The sequence below is a fragment of the Lipotes vexillifer genome, unplaced genomic scaffold (assembly GCF_000442215.2).
Source record: "Lipotes vexillifer unplaced genomic scaffold, Lipotes_vexillifer_v1.1 scaffold1339, whole genome shotgun sequence".
NCBI lineage: Eukaryota > Metazoa > Chordata > Mammalia > Artiodactyla > Lipotidae > Lipotes > Lipotes vexillifer.
In genome coordinates, this window is record NW_006771642.1 from 656,986 (window position 1) to 677,775 (window position 20,790).

The 20,790-nt window shown below is 42.4% G+C and overlaps 1 protein-coding gene across 1 annotated transcript in view; it reads left to right on the plus strand.

Moving 5' to 3' along the window:
• The first annotated feature begins 269 nt into the window (after nucleotides 1-269).
• Nucleotides 270-20,790, plus strand: part of MTHFS (methenyltetrahydrofolate synthetase) — a 51,548-nt gene continuing 31,027 nt past the window's right edge. The window contains exons 1-2 of the mRNA XM_007447072.1: nucleotides 270-407; nucleotides 8,704-8,965. Coding sequence (XP_007447134.1) covers nucleotides 291-407; nucleotides 8,704-8,965 — 379 coding nt within the window. The 5' untranslated portion in view covers nucleotides 270-290. The remainder of the gene's footprint in view (nucleotides 408-8,703; nucleotides 8,966-20,790) is intronic.

Here is a 20,790-nt window from a genome sequence, read left to right on the forward strand (position 1 = left end):
CCTTTGCCTTTTCAGGCCCCAGATAGCCCCAGTACTACACGACACGTGGCACCCAGGGAATCCTGAGTCTTTATAGAACTCCTTCCAGTAGTACCGCCGGCCCAGGGAGGTCAGGCGTGCAGATTTGTCACGGCTGCCCTCTACTTGCTGGGGGAGGGGCGTACATTGACCGCGAAGGCTGCACGTAGTTCGGGTACCAAGGGCGGGAGGCGTGGTGCGCCCGGCGACCCGGAAGCTGGGGGCAGGCGGACCCAGCGGCCTGCGGACGGGACCCGGATCGCACCCGCGAGATGGCGGCGGCGGCCGTGAGCAGCGCCAAGCGGAGCCTGCGGGCCGAGCTGAAGCGGCGCCTGCGGGCGCTGAGCGCCGAGGAGCGGCTGCGCCAGTCCCGCCTCTTGGCCCAGAAGGTGGGAAAACGCAACAGCCACCGTAACGCCGGGCCCGGCCGCCTCCAGGCCTGCGGATCTGCACAGGCGCAGGCGCAGGCGCGCGCACGTCCGCCCGGCGCGCGCACGTCCGCTGAGGGCGCGCAGTGTTCCCCTCAGCGCGCGCAAGTCCTGTTATGGGTGTTGGAACGCTGTTGGGCTCAGTCTCCGGGGGTGATCACGCCGTGGAGAGTTATGGGGTTTGTGAGGGAGAGGATGGAAGTGGGTGACAGACTGCTGAGGTAAGAGCAGCGTGAGAGCAGAAAGATCTAGAGGGGAAGACGGGCGGACACCTGAGCGCCAGTGTACCTTCAGTGAGTCTTAGAGTCTTAATGAATTACAGGGGACTTCCCCGCGGCGGTCCGGTGGTTAGGACTCAGCGCTCCCACTGCAGGGGGCGCGGGTTGGCTCCCTGGTCGGGGAACTAAGATCGCACATGCCACGCAGCGCGACCAAAAAAAAAAAAAAAGAGTCCAGTCATAGTAAACTGAACAGAGAAAGATGCAATTCCTTTAGACCAGGGAGCCCAAAATGGGGTGCAGAGATGCTCAAGGATGGAAGCCCTTCACTGAGCCTGTGGAGGGCAGAGCCCTGTCTCTGTAGCTTCAGGGCCTAGCCTTCTCCTATCACTCAGTAGGTGAACATTAAATGCTTTTTTGAATTAATGAAAGAACTGATTCTCATACTTAGTCTGCCCAAGAAGATAGGAAGCAGAAGAGAGAAATTAGGGGAATGAGTCCAGTTTCGTGCCTGTTGGTTATAACACCTCGATTTTGTTACTTTCTTAGACTGACTTGTTATATACTACCTTGTAGTATAATACAAGTTCATGTAATGCCAGTTTTCGTATCAGTAAAATGGCGGACAGATCCTGTCCTGAAGGCATGTGCTAAAGATGTCTGGGAGATTGGTTTTTGTTGGACGCCCGAAGGAAAAAAAATTGATGTCCCGTGAATAAGTAAATGTTAGTAATTCTAAGTCAAACTAATGATCCGTCTTCCCCAGCATCCTGTCTCTGACATAGATACCAATGTTATATTCGGAAATTAGCATGGGAGTTCTTTTTCTTGATGTCCCTTGAAATTAGATACGCTGTAAGAATTTCTTAATTATCCTTCGCTTGTCTATCATCCATTAGTTTCTCAAATTTAAGGTTCCTATGGGTTAAAGCAAATACAAGCATTTCATTCCCTCTTCATATACATAGGTCTGCAGGAGGGGATCTATGCAGATGTTAGCTTATTTATTCAAACTCAGTATTTTTAGCTATATGAGGAAGGCATTAGTTGCTTTAGTAGATGTAGAGCAGTATAGGATCTTATCCTTACTCTCTAGGTGCTTAAAATTTAGCTAATTAATTCACACATATTGAGCTCATACTGTGGGCCATACTTTGCTATGTAGTGGGTTGTAGGAATGAAAAAGATAGGCTTGTTGGACTTCCCTCGTGGTCCAGTGGTTAAGACTCTGCGCTCCCAATGCAGGGGGCCCGGGTTCGATCACTGGTCAGGGAACTAGATCCTGCATACTGCAACTAAGAGCCCCTATGCCACAACTAGAAGATCCCACGTGCTGCAACTAAAGACCCAGCGCAGCCAAATAAATAAATATTAGGGTAGGATTGTTACTCTGAAGAAGCAGAGAGTCTTCAAGAGGAAACAGACATGTGAATAAAGAATTGCAGTGCTTTGAGATATACGGTAAAGGTAAACACCAAAGCTGTAGAAACCTAGCTTAGGGGAGGGGGAATCAGAAGGCTTGCTTTCTATAGGGAGAAGTTTTGAGAAATATTTTGTATTACAAGATGAATTTTGTCTGTCAGGTGAAGGGAAGATAGGGTGGGTGAACATGTGCAGGAATATTTTGGCAAGAGAAGGAAAGACAATTTAACATGGGTTTTGGAACTCTTTAGGTCTGGATTTAATCTGGCTCCACTGTGTTTTATCTGCATATGGCCTTGGATAAGTCCTCTAATCTTTCTGAGCCTCTGATTCCTTATCTGTAAAAGGATAATGTCATCCTTGAAGACCTATTGTGAAGGTTAAAGAAGTGTGTTAAGGGATGCATTGAGTGCTTTACATATTTTTGATACATCCTTCAGGAAGAGAATATTGGCAGCATTTTTGGAAAATGGGTTGGGGGTGGAAGAATGAGAAAAAAAATACATGGAGACCAGTAAGGGGCTGTTGTGATAATTTGGGTGAGAGGTAATAAAGATGTAAACAAGGGCATGGGCAGTGAAGGTGAGGGGAAAAAGCAGGTAAATGGGAGACTATGTAGTGAGAATCAGCGGGACTTGGCAATTAACTGGATGGAGATTAGAGAGTACTGGAAAAGGGGAGTCACCTATGATTCCAAACTTTAGAGCTGCGGATAAAGGGTTTTGAACATTACTAGGCACAAGGAAGGTAAGAGTTGGAGCAGATTTTGGAGGGGCATGGGGACAATGAAGATGAGTTCAGTTTGGTTTGTCTATAGTAGATTAGAATTAAAAAATACTCCAGGTGGGAATAGTAGCCATATAGAGACAGAACCACTGATATCAGTAGATTGACACCTGAGAGCTGGCATCAGAGAGAGAAAAATTCAAAAGCAGACCCATGACTCCCAGTAATAAACACATTTTACTCCATACAAATAAATGTACTCATATAAGAAATCTGTTTCACAACCAGGTGTTTGACAACTCTTACTATATACAACGAACTTTAATATTTTCTATTTCATTTGCTGATTGTAACCCACTGTTGACTTCATGACCAACCAATTGGTCAACCAATGGATCAAGGCCCAAAATATCAACATACTGGGACTAGAACAATGTTTTGCCATAGTGTATGTTCAATACAGTAAAGGTATTAAATGATGCCTTTCTCCCAATAATTTAAAAAAAGGCAAATTTATTCTTATTGACACAGCACTTTTTAAAATAATTTAGAAGTTTATCAGAAAAGTAATGTATGGTAAAGAAATTATACTTTATGCCATATCTTGACTCCTCAACAAATAAGTTGAGGAAATTAGTGCCAAGTACTCATTTTGTTTTCCAGTCTATCTGCAAATTTGTGACACCTGTATCATATTTACATTGCCAAGTTTTTATAATATTTGTGCTCTGTTCTGTAACTGTAATGAGTCTACTGAGCATTTTCTGTGCCTGATTTCCAAACTTGAAATTCAAGTAAATAGTATTTACAGTATTGTGGTTATATATATAGTGTTCACTACAGAACCAAATTGTATCATTGAACGTGTAAGAAAAGGATGTACAACTCAATGTCACTAGATGTGTGTGGCTAGGAGGGGAATATTTCAAGTGTTAATATCAAATACTTTCTTTTTTCTTATGCTTTATAATTGCTCGAAATTATGGCATTCTTAATTTTCCTATTTGGAGTATAAATTTCTAATTTAGCTCTCTGTTCAAGTTTCCGATTGCCTTTGTTTTTCCTTTTTGGCAAAATAAGAATATGCCTTATCAATAGATTCTTTTTCATTTTGTTTGTTAAAATAAATCCACTTTCTTCTTGAAAGCACTCTAGTCCACTGCTCCTTCTGGTCTGGTCGACTTTGAGTCTGTGCTATAGCCATTGCCCTGGGGTTCCTCTTTCTCTGCTTTTAAATTAGGGCTGTTTCTTGAATCCAGTATCTTCTCTCTTAGACCTCTTCCTTCCTTCTTCTTTTTCTTTATTATCTTTGTTTATTTTTGGCTGCGTTGGGTCTTCGTTGCTGTGTGCAGGCTTTATCTTGTTGCAGTGAGCGGGGGCTACTCTTTGTTGGGGTGCGCGGGCTTCTCATTGCGGGGGCTTCTCTTGTTTCAGAGCACGGGCTCTAGGTGCGTGGGCTTCAGTAGTTGTGGCATGTGGGCTCAATAGTTGTGGCTCGCAGGCTCTAGAGCGCAGGCTTGGTAGTTGTGGCACGCAGGCTCAGTAGTTGTGGCTTGCGGGCTCTAGAGCGCAGGCTCAGTAGTTGTGCACATGGGCTTAGTTGCTCGGTGGCATGTGGGATCATCCTGGACCAGGGCTCGAACCTGTGTCCCCTGCATTGGCAGGCGGATTCTTTTTTTTTTTTTTTTAAACATCTTTATTGGAGTATAACTGCTTTACAATGGTGTGTTAGTTTCTGCTTTATAACAAAGTGAATCAGTTATACATATGTTCCCATATCTCTTCCCTCTTGCATCTCTCTCCCTCCCACCCTCCCTATCCCACCCCTCCAGGTGGTCACAAAGCACCGAGCTGATCTCCCTGTGCTATGCAGCTGCTTCCCACTAGCGATCTACCTTACGTTTGGTAGTGTATATATGTCCATGCCGCTTTCTCGCTTTGTCACAGCTCACCCTTCCCCCTCCCCATATCCTCAAGTCCGTTCTCTAGTAGGTCTGTGTCTTTATTCCTGTCTTACCCCTAGGTTCTTCATGACATTTTTTTTTCTTAAATTCCATATATATGTGTTAGCATACGGTATTTGTCTTTCTCTTTCTGACTTACTTCACTCTGTATGACAGACTCTAGGTCTATCCACCTCATTACAAATAGCTCAATTTTGTTTCTTTTTATGGCTGAGTAATATTCCATTGTATATATGTGCCACATCTTCTTTATCCATTCATCCGATGATGGGCACTTACGTTGTTTCCATCTCTGGGCTATTGTAAATAGAGCTGCAATGAACATTTTGGTACATGACTCTTTTTGAATTATGGTTTTCTCAGGGTATATGCCCAGTAGTGGGATTGCTGGGTAATATGGTAGTTCTATTTGTAGTTTTTTAAGGAACCTCCATACTGTTCTCCATAGTGGCTGTACCAATTCACATTCCCACCAGCAGTGCAAGAGGGTTCCCTTTTCTCCACACCCTCTCCAGCATTTATTGTTTCTAGATTTTTTTGATGATGGCCATCCTGACCGGTGTGAGACGATATCTCACTGTAGTTTTGATTTGCATTTCTCTGATGATTAATGATGTTGAGCATTCTTTCATGTATTTGTTGGCAGTCTGTATAACTTCTTTGGAGAAATGTCTATTTAGGTCTTCTGCCCATTTTTGGATTGGGTTCTTTATTTTTTTGTTATTGAGCTGCATGAGCTGCTTGTAAATTTTGGAGATTAATCCTTTGTCAGTTGCTTCATTTGCAAATATTTTCTCCCATTCTGAGGGTTTCTGTTTTTGTGCCAGTACCATACTGTCTTGATTACTGTAGCTTTGTAGTGTAGTCTGAAGTCAGGGAGCCTGATTCCTCCAGCTCCGTTTTTCATTCTCAAGATTGCTTTGGCTATTCGGGGTCTTTTTTGTGTTTCTACAAATTGTGTAATTTTTTGTTCTAGCTCTGTGAAAAATGGCAGGCAGATTCTTAACCACTGAGCCACCAGGGAAGCCCCTTTTTTTTGTTGTTGTTATCTTATTAGATTGTATTCTTAAGTAACTTTTGGGGAGAAAATATCTATGTGGGTAAACTTTTTTTTTTTTTTTTTTTTTTGATACGCGGGCCTCTCACTGTTGTGGCTTCTCTTTCTTGCCGAGCACGGGCTTTAGGCACACAGGCTCAGTAGTAGCACACGGGCTTAGTTGCTCCGCGGCATGTGGGATCTTCCCGGACTCGTGTCCCCTGCATCAGTAGGCAAGCTCTCAACCACTGCACCACCAGGGAACCCCCGAGGGTAAACTTTTTAATACTTTATACGTTAGGAAATGTTTTTACCTGATTGAGAGTTTGAATTTCAAGTTTAAAATTATTTTTCCTTGTTCTGCTCAGCATCCATGACCTCCATTCAGTCTGAAGACTGGTATCTTTACCTGTTATGTCTTTGATTACTTCTTTTCCTTTCTGCAATTCCTGTTAATCAAATAGTAAAAATCCTCGATTCATCTTCTTTGTCTCTTAACATTTTTTCTTGTTTTCCCCACATCTTTGTCTTTTTCCCCTACTTGAGGCTTTCTCCTGAATTGTTTTAATTTTGGTAATCTTAATTTTAATTTCCAGGTATTTTTTAATTCTCTGATTGCTTTCTTTCCAAAGCAGCCTGTTGTTGTTTTATAGATGCATCTATCTTCTTGAACTTGTCTGAGAAAACTAATTAGAATTTTTAAAAATCCATCTTCTCTGAATTATAATTATCTCACTTTCCTGCTGGATCACTCCACCCACCTCCTGTTTTATTTTCATTTATTTATTTATTTATTTATTTTTATTGGAGTGTAGTTGCTTTACACTGCTGTGTCAGTTTCTGCTGTACGGCAAAGTGAATCAGCCATGCTTATACATATCTCCTCTTTTTTGGATTTCCTTCCCATTTAGGTCACCACAGAGCACTGAGTAAAGTTCCCTGTGCTATATAGTAGGTTCTCCTTAGTTATCTGTTTCATACATAGTAGTGTATATATGTCAATCCCAATCTCCCAATTCCTCCCACCCCCTCCCCCTTTCCCCCTTGGTATCCATATGTTTGTTCTCTACATCTGTGTCTCTGTTTCTGCTTTGCAAATAGGTTCATCTGTACCATTTTTATATATCCCACTTATATGCATTAATTTGTTTTTCTCTTTTTGCCTTACTTTGTATGACAGTCTCTAGGTCCATCCACGTCTCTGCAAATGGCACAATTTCGTTCCTTTTTACGGTTGAGTAATATTCCATTGTATATATGTACCACATCTTTATCCATTCCTCTGTTGATGGAAGCACATGCTTCCATGTCCTGGCTATTGTAAATAGTGCTACAATGAACATTGGGGTGCATGTGTCTTTTTGAATTATGGTTTTCTCTGGGTATATGCCCAGGAGTGGGACTGCTGGATCATATGGTAGTTCTATTTTTAGTTTTTTAAGGTACTGTTCTCCATAGTGGCTGTATCAATTCCCCTTTTAAAAAAATCCTTCTAATTTGTGTTTTGGCTTTCTAAAATGTTTGATGAACCATTACTCTCTGTACATATTTATGAATGAAGGTGTGATAGCTAATGGGGATTTCCTTTGCTTTTTTAGTCACTTTGGAATTCCATGGGAAGAATGGATTCTGTCTGACCTACACCCATGTTCCCCAAGTGTTGTGATCTGCTACTCTTTTGTCTGTAAATACTGTCCCATCCACTCTGTCTTGCAGAAACTAGTCAAATCTCTATCCTCTTGTTATCAGGGCTATCATGGCTTTCTTTTTTGTGTGCTTTTTTACTGTCATATAAATGAGATTTGAGGAAGAAAGAAAGTGTGTATACATAGTCTCACACTGAATTTTAACTGATGTTTATTACTGCTTATTCAGCTTCTGATTTACTGTGTTCTGCTTTAAACAGAAAAAGATAGACATTTAACTTTCCCAGAAAGTACTTGGGTGCCAAAAGCCTCAGATCTGCCCAACGTCTGGGTTTCACAGTTCTATTTGCTTTGCCCACTTCAGGCCTGATAATAGCTATGTAACTGCTCAGAAAGGCCAACGTCTGGGTTTCACAGTTCCATTTGCTTTGCCCACTTCAGGCCTGATAATAGCTATGTAATTGCTCGGAAAGGTAGAGTTAACTTCCTTCCTTAGCCCTGGTTTGGTGTGCTCTATCTACTTAACTTCTGTGTCCCTTTTTATTAGGAATAACTTGACTTTCTGTGCCTGTGTCTTTCTGGCACTCGTATTTATGTCACTTTTTAAAAAAAATAAATTTATTTATTTATTTTTGGCTGCGTTGGGTCTTTGTTGCTGCATGCGGGCTTTCTCTAGTTGTGGCGAGCTGGGGCTACTCTTTGTTGTGGTGCATCGGCTTCTCATTGCGGTGGCTTCTCTTATTGTGGAGCACAGGCTCTAGGCACACGGGCTTCAGTAGTTGTGGTACATGGGCTCAGTAGTTGTGGCTTGCGGGCTCTAGCACGCAGGCTCAGTAGTTGTGGTGCACGGGCTTAGTTGCTCTGTGCCATGTGGGATCTTCCCGGACCCGGGCACAAACCCATGTCCCCTGCATCAGCAGGCGGACTCAACCACTGCACCACCAGGGAAGCCCCTCACAGTGACTTTTTAATGAATTGTCACACCTGGCAGAGTAGGTGTGCCAGAGAAGTGTAAAGGGATCAGAGAAGTAAGTGTTGGGTCCAGAAGTTAAAGTCGGGCTTCAGGATGCAGTATTATTTGACTAGTATTATATACTAGTCTGCTGTTTTTTTTTTGTTTGTTTTTGGATAAAGAGGTTGGAGAAGGCTGAGAGAAAAGGGAGAAAGTGTTAAAATGTTAAGGGGAGCCACTAGTTTTTAAAAGTATAACCTTGGAAATTATAACCGCCATCTTTTCCCATTTAGGTGTTTACCCATAGTCAATATCAAAAGTCCAAAAGAATCTCCATCTTTCTGAGCATGCAAGATGAAATTGAGACAGAAGAGATCATCAAGGACATTTTCCAGCAAGGCAAAACCTGCTTTATCCCACGGTACCAGTTCCAGAGCAATCACATGGATATGGTGAAATTAGCGTCGCCTGAGGAAATCTCTTCACTTCCCAAAACATCCTGGAATATTCATCAGCCCAGTGAGGTCGAGGTTCGGGAGGAGGCCTTGTCCACAGGTGAGTGTTATGGTATTAGAATCCGCACCTTAGGATGCTCTCAGGCTGTGATGGGTTGTTAGACCTCTGATCCGCTTGTTATGGTTGGGTCAGTGGGGGTCACTTTTCCTACAGGGATGAATTTGTATTTCACTTATATTCCGAGACACCGACCTAACCTAGTTCAGGGTGCGATGCCCTCTGTAAGCCGTGAAGTGTCAACTGTAATAGTAAGGTATTAAGGTGTTGTTGCCTTTTTACAGACTCCTGCCCTGACCTTGTGGGTTGGATTATACATTTTCCCTGAATAATATTGCATTTCCCATGGTTTCAATTATGGTCTGTGTGGTAATGAGTACTTTATTATTAATGCTATAAGCATTTATATCTCCAGCTCAGACCCGTCAACTACTTGGGTGTCAAGTGGTCGTCTCCAACACAACATGTGCCAAACTGAATCATATTCCCTCATGCCCACTATCCTGTTTCTCTTAGTGTATAGTACCATCACCACCCAATTCACCATGCCAGAAGTCTCAAGATCATCCTTGACTCTTCTCTTTCCCTCATGTTCCATGTGTGCCCATTGCCGAGCCTGGTGATTTTACTTACTGAGTTATTTATTGAACCTGTCCGCTGCTCTCTAACCCCACTGCTACCACTGCAGTCTAAGCCACCATCTTCCCTTGCTCGGGTTCTTATAACAGCCTCCTAACTCTTCTTCCTCTCCTCCCTCTCCGTCTATTATCTATGTAGTAAATGAAACAAGATTTCCGAAATGCAAAGCTGCCCATTTCTCTCCCCTATTTGAAGTCTTTCAGTGACTTTCTGCTGCCCTTAGTTTGAAGCAGACATTCCTTAACAAGGCTCTTCGTGATTTGGCCTTGCTATTCTTTCCATTTTTACATCTTTCTACTCCCTCACTTTATAGTCTCAGTTTCAGCCACTCTGCATCTCTCCCAGTTTCCCAGCCCCATTTTTAAAAAATTGAAATATAGTTGATTGACAATATTGTGTTAGCTTCAGGTGTATAGCAAAATGATTCAGTCATATATATATGTATATTTTCCATTGTAGGTTATTATAAGATATTAAATATAGTTCCCTGTGCTGTACAGTAAATCCTCATTGCTTATCTCTTTTATACATTGTAATTTGTGTCTGTTAATCCCATACACCTAATTTATCCGCCTTGGTAACTGTAAGTTTGTTTTCTATGTCTGTGAGTCTGTTTCTGTTTTGTATGTAGATTCATCTGTATTATTTTTTTAGATTCCATATACAATGACATCATATAATATTTGATATTATATCCATCCATGTTGCCACAAATAGCAATGTTTCATTCTTTTTTATGGCCAAGTAGTATTCCATTGTGTGTGTGTGTGTGTGTGTGTGTGTGTGTGTGAGTGTGTGTGTGTCTGTACACACACGTACACCACATCTTCTTAAACCAATCACCTGTTGATGAGCCCTTGGGTTGTTTTTATGTCTTGGCTATTGCAGATAGTTTCTGTGAACACTGGAGTGTATGTATCTTTTCAAATTAGGCCAACCCCATTTTGCTTTTTCTACTGCTGGACCTTTATACGTGCTATTCCCTGGCCAACAGCCACTTGGGAGATTTAATCATTATCAAGCAGTCAAAGAGCTGGAAGCAAAACAAGCTAAGGGTACTATTTTGTACTACAATGCCTCAAACCTGTCTTAGAGGTATGTATTTTTGATTAAGACTTAAATAGTTGCAAAGAAGTCCCAGTGAAGCTTTATGCAATCTTCTCTCAATTTCTGTTCCTTTTCATTGTTACAACATAACCTATAAAATCAATATGACAACATGGGAAGGGACAGAGTCAAGGTCCCATGGTAGTAGGGGGATTATTTACTTTGCTGCTTTTTCTCCTATATTACACAGTCCTGTGCTTTGCTAGATGTTTAGACACCAAAAGTACACTCAGATCTACCTCCTAGACCAGATGAATGCCAACATTATAAAAATTTTAAGACAATGAAACATAAGGGAATGTAGTGTATCTTGGGAGGCAGCCCAGGCTTCTAGATAAGGAAAGATAGGAATTGTAGGCTCTGGCATTGCTCACACTTCATCAGCTACTTCTCCAGACTCACGGGCTTAATGGTGGAGCCCAGGGCCCTTTCCTAATTCTGATCGACCATATTAACATCTCCGTCCATGCTTGCATCACTCTGTGATGTCCCGGCTAATTGAAATGCTACTTGGTATCCTCCAGTAACCAGTTTCTCCAGAGGCAGCCCATTGTCTTTGTAGAACAACTCTGCTCCTTGTAGAATATATTCCTTTGGTTGAGCTAAAATGTGTCACCCTGAACCTTCATGCATTAGTTCTGTTTCTGTTTAAGTACGATAGCGGGGAAGAGTAAGGAGGAAGCATGATCTTTCCTCTTAATTTAGCTCTACTTCCTGGTTAGGATAAACTCAGTTCATACAAGTGAGCTAAATCATTTATATATAGGTTTTAGCACGTCATTTGGCACATAGGAGCTATTCAGTGAATGGTAACTATTATTAATTTTAAACAAGGAAGGCAGGATTATTCATTATGCAGTCAACTCAAACATTTTCTGAACATCTACTTTGTATCAGACACTCAATTAGCTCTGGAAAGATAAGGTCCTGGACTTCAAGACGCTCACACTCTAGCTGGGGAGACAGAAAACATATGTAAGTAGAATGACTATCCCAGCCTGTTGTATATATCAAATATAAGTCAAATGAAAAGAATATTAAGAATATAGGAGTTCAGGGTTTGGCCCTGAATAGAAAAAAGTTCACTCACAAAACTGCTTGTTCATTTTTTTTCTCCTCCGTACCATTTATTCATGCTGTATTTGTGGGACAGGTTGCTTTTTCTCTCCATGTGTTTTTCTTTGCAGATGCTTGCAATTGGCATTGCAAAGGGTTAGGGAATTATACCTGTAGTTTCTTGCAATTGCAGCCTGGGAGCTAATGCTCTTTGCTGTTGTTTATAGAATGTTCGATTTGCAGTCTCTGCTGTTTGTTATCTCCCAGCATCACATTCTGCACCGTGGATTTTTGCTCACATCAGCAGTTTAGAATGTGGCATCTTCAGTGCTACAGCATAAATCTAGCTTCATAGTGTTTGTGACAAGCTGACTAGAGCTCAGATTGTCCCCAGTATAGCTTATGTAGCCTGCTTATCTTTCGGGTTCACTCACGTTATGGCAGGTTAGAAAAAAGTGAGCTCTGGTGTCCTCAGTTGCAATTATAAGTTCCTAAGCAAAAATTTCACACGGGCTATTTTTGTATTATGTATATAGCAAAATAACAGAAGGGTAAAAGAAGTGGAGGGGCAGCCTCTTTACTGCATTTGTTCTTAAAGTGAGGGCTGCTTGGGTAATTAGATTAACCAGCAATCTTTCCACTGAAAGGAATTCAACATGGCTTAAGCAAAAATAGGATTTTATTGGCCCAGAGACTGAAAAATCCACAGAAGGGCTAGCTTTAGATATGGCCAGATCAGAGTCATTAGGATCTACTCTATCTCTGCCTTTTGACTCCACTTTCATCTATATTGACTTCATTTCTTGGTGCCACAGGTGGCCATGGTAGTTCCAGGTTCCACAGCATCCTTACCGCTAGCAGTCCCAGCAGAAAAGAGCAAGTCTGTTTTCTAATGGTCCCAGTAAAGTCCTGGTCTTAACTCTTACTGACCCGAATTGGGTCAAGTGGCCATCCTGAAATCAATCACTGTGGCCAAGGACATGGACGAGGCTGAGTGACCTAGGCCTGGGTCTTACTTGTCCATCCCTGAGCCACGCACTGTAACCAGGGAGAAAGGATGTGTTGACTGACTGGACACGGTTCTGTGCCCACCTGTGCAGCGCTACCCAAACCACTGAGCTGAGAGTGGGCGGGGAGCAGTCCACCACAGGAAAAAGAAGTACTGTTTCCAGAGCAAGGGCAGTGGGTCCTGGACAGTCCAAAATCACATTCACCTGTGCTGCCAATCACTTCTGAAATTCTGTAGAATATAACAGGCTCTTTGCAGTCATAACTTTGTCAGAGCTGATTTTTTATTTTTGATCTTTCTGGAAGCTCTTTAGGAATTCATACCTATGTGTGGGTGCCTGACACATAACTCAAATAAATAACTGATCATAATGAAGACTTTCTAGTCCTCAGCCAAAACATTTTCAAGTGACTGAATGGGGCAGTGTCAAGGACAGAATCTTTGAACCTGACACGTGTAACATCCCTCTAGGTTGTTCGTGATCAGTACTTTTGGGAGTGTTAGGATTGGTTTATTGAAGTCATTCCCATTAAATTGAGCTCCTTTCTTTCTTCAGTAGGGTTGCATGGCACGTGCAAGAATATAGTAAAGAGAGTGGGTATGAATTTCATCAAGGCATTTGGCAGAGTCGTGATATCCTTGACGATAGGGTGGAGAAATTTGGGTTGGATCGTAATAATTTATTCAGAAGATATTTCGTGAGTGCTCGTCTGTGGGAGGAGTAATGGGGGATGCAGTGGGGAACAGAGTGGACCTGGTCCCTGCAGTTGTGGAGTTAACCAACCTGTTGTCCTCTGGAGGCAGGTTTGTGCCAGCATATCACAGGGCTCTCTCCTTTGTGCTGTCCTGTTCAGCTTTTTGTTGCCATTTAGATGTCCCACTATCCCTGGATTTCATCATGTCAAAATTCATTCTTAACGTTCTCTTTGTGTTTTTCACATTTCTGTTAGTAGCCAGTTTGTAAACATAGACTTATTCTTGTCTCTTTCCTACCCATCCAGTTATCAAGTATTACCAGGTTTTTCTTTGTAATATTTTTATCACCTGTCTTTCTCTAATTCCAGTTTTGGAGGATTCTTTGTCTACAGTTTTGATTCTTCATATCTGTTCCATTGGAATACACTTCCAGTTGGTTTTCTGGCCATATTGCCTTTCCTAAAGTACCTCTTTTTTTACAGGCCATCTACCCTGTTCAAGCCTTTCCCGGTACCCAGCATAGATCTGTGTGCCTGAGCAGACTGAGGTTCCTGCTAGCTAACTGTTGCCAAGAGAAGGGATACTGGATAAAATTTAAACATTCAGGCCACTGTCTGGGCTGCTCTGTCTTTTTACCTTGACTCCTTCTTCCGCCTGGTGCAGTTCCTCTGCTTCAGCCAAAGTAGTCTGCTGGAAGACAGTATTTCGTAGCAATTGAGAACCCAGACTTGGGAATCAGGTAAGCCTGGATGTGAGTTCTACTTTTGCTACTTTCTAACTATGTGACTTTGGGGAGGTTGTTGAACTCCTCTGAGTGTCAGTCTTGTCACCTGTGAGTGGATGAAGCTACCTCACAGGTCTGTTTTGAAGCTTGAATGAAAAGTGCTTGGCATATAGTAGGTGCTCAGTGAAGGGGCTCTTGTTGCTGATGTGGATTCTGTTGTTTTTGCAGTGGTTGAGTTGTCATCTGAGAACACACTATGTGCATTACTGTGAAATCTGGTTACACCTACTGTTTTTCAAGGCTAGAATGTTTTAGGTGTTCCTTCCAGGTGGTATCTTTTAGTCTAGTGCTTAATGTCATTGCCTTTTGAGTCAGACTGATCTGAATTTGAATTTAGGCTTTACCACTTGGGGAAATTACTCAACATCACAAAGTACACATTTTTCCCTATGAAATCAGGGATAGTTGCAGTGGCCACTCATTGTGCTGTTTAGAGGATAAAGTAAGATGATGTATGTGAAGTGCCTTGTAGTGAACTGGCTCATGTAGTGAGGGATCAAAAATGGCAGTTACTGTCAACAATAAGCTGTTCTCACCTTCTCTAACCCTTCCTTGACTGCCTCCAATCCTCAAGTCCCTTTCTTCTCTAATTCTTACTCACCCAGCACTTAACATATATCTACCTGTTGTACAAATTCTCCTAGGGGGTATATTTCTTTTCTTTGCTGAGAGACTTTGTGGTATTGTGATTTATAATAAGAAATACATATTTGGTCTTCATCCCAGTTTCTGGCAGAACTCCTAAATTCTTTGGAATTTCCCAAGTAATAAGAGCCATAAAGGTGTCTTGATGTTCATAGCACACCCCTTTCAACCATACCTGAGTTTATGTTGATGTGGTGACTTTGGAAAGCAACCAGGGGAATCAACTTTTGATCAGAGGGTTGGAATTTTCAGTCTCCCCACCTCACTGACTTCTGGGGAGGGGAGAGGGGCTGGATATTGAATCAGTCACCAGTGACCAATGATTTAATCAACCATGCCTTTGCAGTGAAGCCTCCATAAAAACCCAAAGGGTGGGGTTTGGAGAGCTTCCTGGCTGGCGAGCCTGTGGAGCTGCTGGGTGCTGTGCTCCCTTTCCCTGTACTTTGCCTTGTATATCTCCTCCTGAGCTGAATCCTTGTACAGTCAACTGGTAATCTCTAGTTAGTAAAATGTTTCTCTGAGTTCTGTGAGCTGCTCTAGCAAATTAATCAAGTTAATCCAACCCAAGGAGGGAAGCTCCGATGTATAGCCTGTAGGTCAGAAGTATAGGTAACAACCCGGACTTGCCATTGGCATCTGGCATGGGGGTTGCAGGTAGGGAAGGCAGTCTTTTGGGACTGAGCCCTTACCCTGTAGGATCTGACACTGTCCCCAGGTAGATTGTGTCAGAATTGAGTTGAATTGTAGGACACCCAGCTGGGTGTCAGAGAATTGCTTGGTGGCCCAGGAAAAAAGCATTGGAGACTTGGATTCTTTATTTATTTTTTCAATTAATTAATTAATTTTTATTTATTTATTTTTGGCTGCGTTGGGTCTTCATTGCTGCACGCGGGCACTCTCTAGTTGCAGCAAGCGGAGCACAGGGCTCTAGGCGCTCAGGCTTCAGCGGTTGTGGCTCATGGGCTCTAGAGCATAGGCTCAGTAGTTGTGGCTTGCGGGCTGTAGAGCACAGGCTCACTAGTTGTGGAGCATGGGCTTAGTTGCTCCACGGCATGTGGGATCCTCTTAGACTAGGGCTTGAACCCATGTACCCTGCATTGGCAGGCGGATTCTTAACCACTGCGCCATCAGGGAAGCCCCGACTTGGACTCTTTAAGAGCAGAGCCCTTCTCCTAAATCATCTGTATTCCTGGTGCCAGCATCATGTTTTTTTTGTTTGTTTTCTTATTTTTTAAAATATTTTATTTATTTGGTTGCGCCAGGTCTCAGTTGCAGCAGGCGGGCTCCTTAGTTGCAGCCGGCGGGCTCCTTTGTTGTGGCTTGCTGACTCCTTAGTTGTGGCATGCAAACTCTTAGTTGCGGCATGCATGTGGGATCTAGTTCCCTGACCAGGGATCAAACCCGGGCCCCCTGCATTGGGAGTGCAGAGTCTTAACCACTGCGCCACCAGGGAAGTCCCCCAGCATCATGTTGTTCACATCAGACTTTCAGTGAAAGTGTCTTGAGGTAAAGCCAACACTATTATGAATTCAAAGAATGCTTATATAAATTTATAGATGATCAATATTTTATAGTCATTAAAGGAAAGCTGGATTTAAAAAATAATAAGCATCTACCTAGGGGCACTTTAAAAAGTATATCAGAAATAGCTGTTTTATAAGATGCTGTGGCACTTTTATTTGGTATTTGGGAATAAAGGGTTCACGTTAAGACCTGGGCTGGAATAACCTTGTAATTGATCTTCTCCCAGCACTCGCTTTGTGGAAGCTGTAGAGTTAAGATCCAGGTGGAATGTTGTACCTGCCGTGTCTGCTGTATGCCGTTGTACCTGGGTTGGGAGCTATGAGTTGGTGCATAGGCCTTGGGTCTCTGAGTCTTGATCCATGTAAAAACCTGGTAGGAACTCACAGGTCTCAAGGGGACCTGCACACACCTTGGCTCTTGATACACCCCATGTGGATGAGGGAGCAAAAGAAGCTGCATGCTGGGGTAGCTCCTGGGCCCAGGAGGAGGTGGAGATGCTGCTCTGTGTCCTTCTATAATGCCAAGTACACACAGTCATACCTAGACTGAAGTCTGTTGAGTCTCCTGAGTCAGAGTGCCCGGTGAAACGTGTAACAGCCTCTGGGTCCGTGCTGCGTTCATAATCCAGTCTCTGGGCATTAACGTATCATGTTCTTCTGCACGCTCCACAGGCCTTCGCAGGAGTTTTGGGTGACCTCTCCCTCAGGACAGTTGAGAACGTTGCCTTCAGAGTTAGGCACTGGGGGAGGTGGAACAAACACTAATGGTCCTCGTTCCATCTTCCTTGTGTTCAGAGGGGATCATTGAAGCCCACGGAGGTCAAGTGACTTCCCCAAGTTCATACAGGCAGTTAATAACAATGCAGTGGTCACCCAGTTCTCCTGTTTTCCACTCCAGTGCCCTTTGAAGTGCCATTTCTTTTCTTAACACCTCATTCATTAATGTTGCTTTACCACCTGGATTTCCCTTTTCTCCTGACAGTATACTGCACCAGAACCATTATTCACGGAACAGGTACCATTGGTAATTGTATGCATGGGAACATCGTCATATTTTCCCAAGGAAGAACTTGCGCTAAGTCACATGTATCTAAAAGTACACTGGTTGTGAAGTTAAGCTTTTTTTTCAGTCATTTTATAGTCAAGTAAATGCACAGGAAGAACAGCCTAGGCTTTCACTTGTAACAGGACCTTTCATATGAATGATAAGTGTACACATGGTAGGCTTCCTTGGAGCTGTTCCAGGATAGTCTATTTTATCTTTTGCAGCAGCAACTTCAGACTATATTCTCATTTCCGAGAGTGGTAGTTTACTTTTTGTTAACTCCCAGCCCATTAAGATGAAAAGATACTTCCTTAGGGATTATGGCCTGTTATGCTTGCCAAGATGCATTAGCCTGCTAAATGTTCTATTCAAACATAGTGATTCATTGAATGTACTGTGGAACATTTAAGTGTCATTAAAAGGGCTAACCTAGGTGACTTAAAACTCTCTACATATAGAACTTCAGGTGTTTAAACTCCTTTTCCAATTCAGTTTTTATTTTATTACCTTTAATCAAGACATTAAAATGTCTATTAGGTTTATATATGTTTCTGTGTATGTTAAATTGAGAGAAGAGGCAGAATTTTTAAAAATATTTATTTATTTATTTGGTTGTGCTGGGTCTTAGTTGTGGCACATGGGCTCCTTAGGTGCGGCAGGCGGGCTCCTCAGTTGTAGCTCACAGGCTCCTTAGTTGCAGCTCGTGGGCTCCTTAGTTGTGGCTCGCAGCCTCCTTAGTTGTAGCATGTGAGCTCTCAGTTGCAGCATGCATGTGGGATCTAGTTCCCTGACCAGGGATCGAACCCGGGCGCCCTGCATTGAGAGCACGGAGTCTTATCCACTGTGCCACCAAGGAAGTCCCGAGGCAGAATTTTTAAGAGGAGTTTGAATTAGAAAAAAATAAGTTGTTTTTAGTTTCATCTTCTGATCCTTAAACCTCAAGTCAGAGTGGTGAAAACTGGTTTGTAAATAAATACCACCACGGGTGTCCGTGCCCCACTCCTGCTCTCTTCATCGGCAAGTCCTCTCTCCTTTTCTCTCACTCCGTCTTCAAGGGTTAATGGAACAGTTTGGGGGCTGTTGATGTCATTTTTTTTAATATAAATTTATGTATTTATTTATTTTTGGCTGTGTTAGGTCTTCATTGCAGTGCACAGGCTTTCTCTAGTTGCAGCGAGCGGGTGAAAACCAAGTTTTCAAGTGGTGGAGTGATACAATCCAGGTGAGTTTTAAGGTCACTTTGGCAGGAACGTGAGACAGAGAAGTCAAGTGTTTGGACAGGGGTGGCCAGTTAGGAGGTCACCACAATAACCTAAGATAGAGAATTTAGCCCTGACATTTGCCAAGTGGACAAAGGCAGAACTTCATTTCACTTTACTGGCCCAGCTTCCTTGAAATCATCTCTTGTCCTCATTTTTCAATGGAGAAAATTCCCTAAGCCACTTCCCTGGAAAGAAGAACAGGTTATAATTCATCATAAAGAAACATCCCAGTCTTGTGGCCTTTCAAAATGCTTTTTTATTTTTTTTGATGTGGACCATTTTTAAAGTCTTTATTGAATTTGTTACACTATTGCTTCTGTTTTATGTTTTGTTTTTTTTGGCCACGAGGCATGTGGGATCTTAGCTCCCCAACCAGGGATCAAACCCACAGCCCCTGCACTGGAAGGCAAAGTCTTAAGCACTGGACCACCAGGGAAGTCCCCTCAGAATGCTTTAATGAAGAATTTTAAAGGGCTGTTTTCACTGCTGAAGGCATTCGAGGAAATAGATCCTCTGGGCTCCTGCCCATGAAATGGATAAGATGGAGGCTATCCCTAACCTGTGCTTAGACATTCTCTAAGACATCAACAGCCCCACGCTTCCCTGGTGGCACAGTGGTTAAGAATCCACCTGCCAGTGCAGGGGGCACAGGTTCAATCCCTGGTCCGGGAAGATCCCACATGCTGCAGAGCAACTAAGCCCGTGCACCACAACCACTGGAGCCTGCCCGCTTTAAGGCCCACGTGCCACAACTACTGAGCCTGTGTGCTGCAACTACTGAAGCCTGCACACCTAGAGCCCGTGCTCCGCAACAAGAGAAGCCACTGCAATGAGAAGCCCGCACGCTGCAACGAAGAGTAGACCCTGCTCGTCGCAACTAGAGAAAGCCCGCGCGGAGCAACGAAGACCCAACGCAGCCAAAAAAAAAAAAAAAAGAAATTCTATAAGCCTAATGATTGTATGTTGAATGAATGATTGATAGTAGCTGCAAAGAAATGCGAACATAATCTACCAATGTTTATTTTTTATCCTCATCATCATCTATAAAATCAGATATGTATTAACTAATTATCCACAAATAAGCAAGCAGAACAAGCCAATATTACTATTGGATGAAGTGGGCAGGGAGCTATGAGATGGAAATTGAACAGAAACAAAAAATGTCTTCCTAACTGCCCATCTCATTACTTTGGTTTAAGGCAAATACACATAATAATTTAAGTGTTCTTTGGGTGTAGTGATGCTGGAAGCCAGAATCACTTGTAAGGAGTCCTGGGATGTATTAGTTTATCCGATTGTCTAGACCAGTTGTTTTCACACTTCACGCCTGACTCATTGGGGCTTTTAAATTCAGTTTAGTAGCATTAAAAAAAAAACAAACAAGAAAGACATAGAAAAAAACCTTTTATTTAAGTAAAGATTTGCATGTGTGTCTATGTGTATCTGTGTATGTGTACATGCATGTGCATATGTCTGTGTCTATGTGTATATAAAATGGGTCACGGTGTTTTTCTTACTGTAGGTTCCAGAAAGTTTGAAAGCCCTTTATGCATCTACTTCTCAAAAGGGCTTGTATCTTTTAGTTGGCCCCTGGTGGAAAATCAGTGGACTCACTGAGCAATAGGACAAAGAGTACATTTTCTTCAAGTGTTAAACATTTTGGTGAAAACAAATGCAAGTTTTGTTAATTTCTCTAACTTTTAACATGTTTTATATGCTTCAACACTATGTTTCTTAGCACTGAAGACTTCTTAACTATTGTGTTTAATTGTGGATTTTGTTAATGGATATAAACCAACCTTGTTTTTCCATGTAAAGCTCTATGTCTCAAACTCTACCTTATTATCAATTTTGCTACCTCTTTGTGTTTGAATATGCCTTTGACTTTCTCCTGAATCTTTGGTGCCATTGTCTGTGGGCATGCCTCTTGTAAATAGCATACAATTGGATTTTTGTTTTTGCACCCAACTGGGAGTGTTCTTGTATCAGAAGGGTTCAGCCTGTCCTCTTTTTGGTGATAACTGGTGTGTTTGGCGTTCCCTTCTGTTACTTGTTATCTTGGTTTCTGTTTTTGGAAAAAGAATTTTTTTTGCCATTTCCT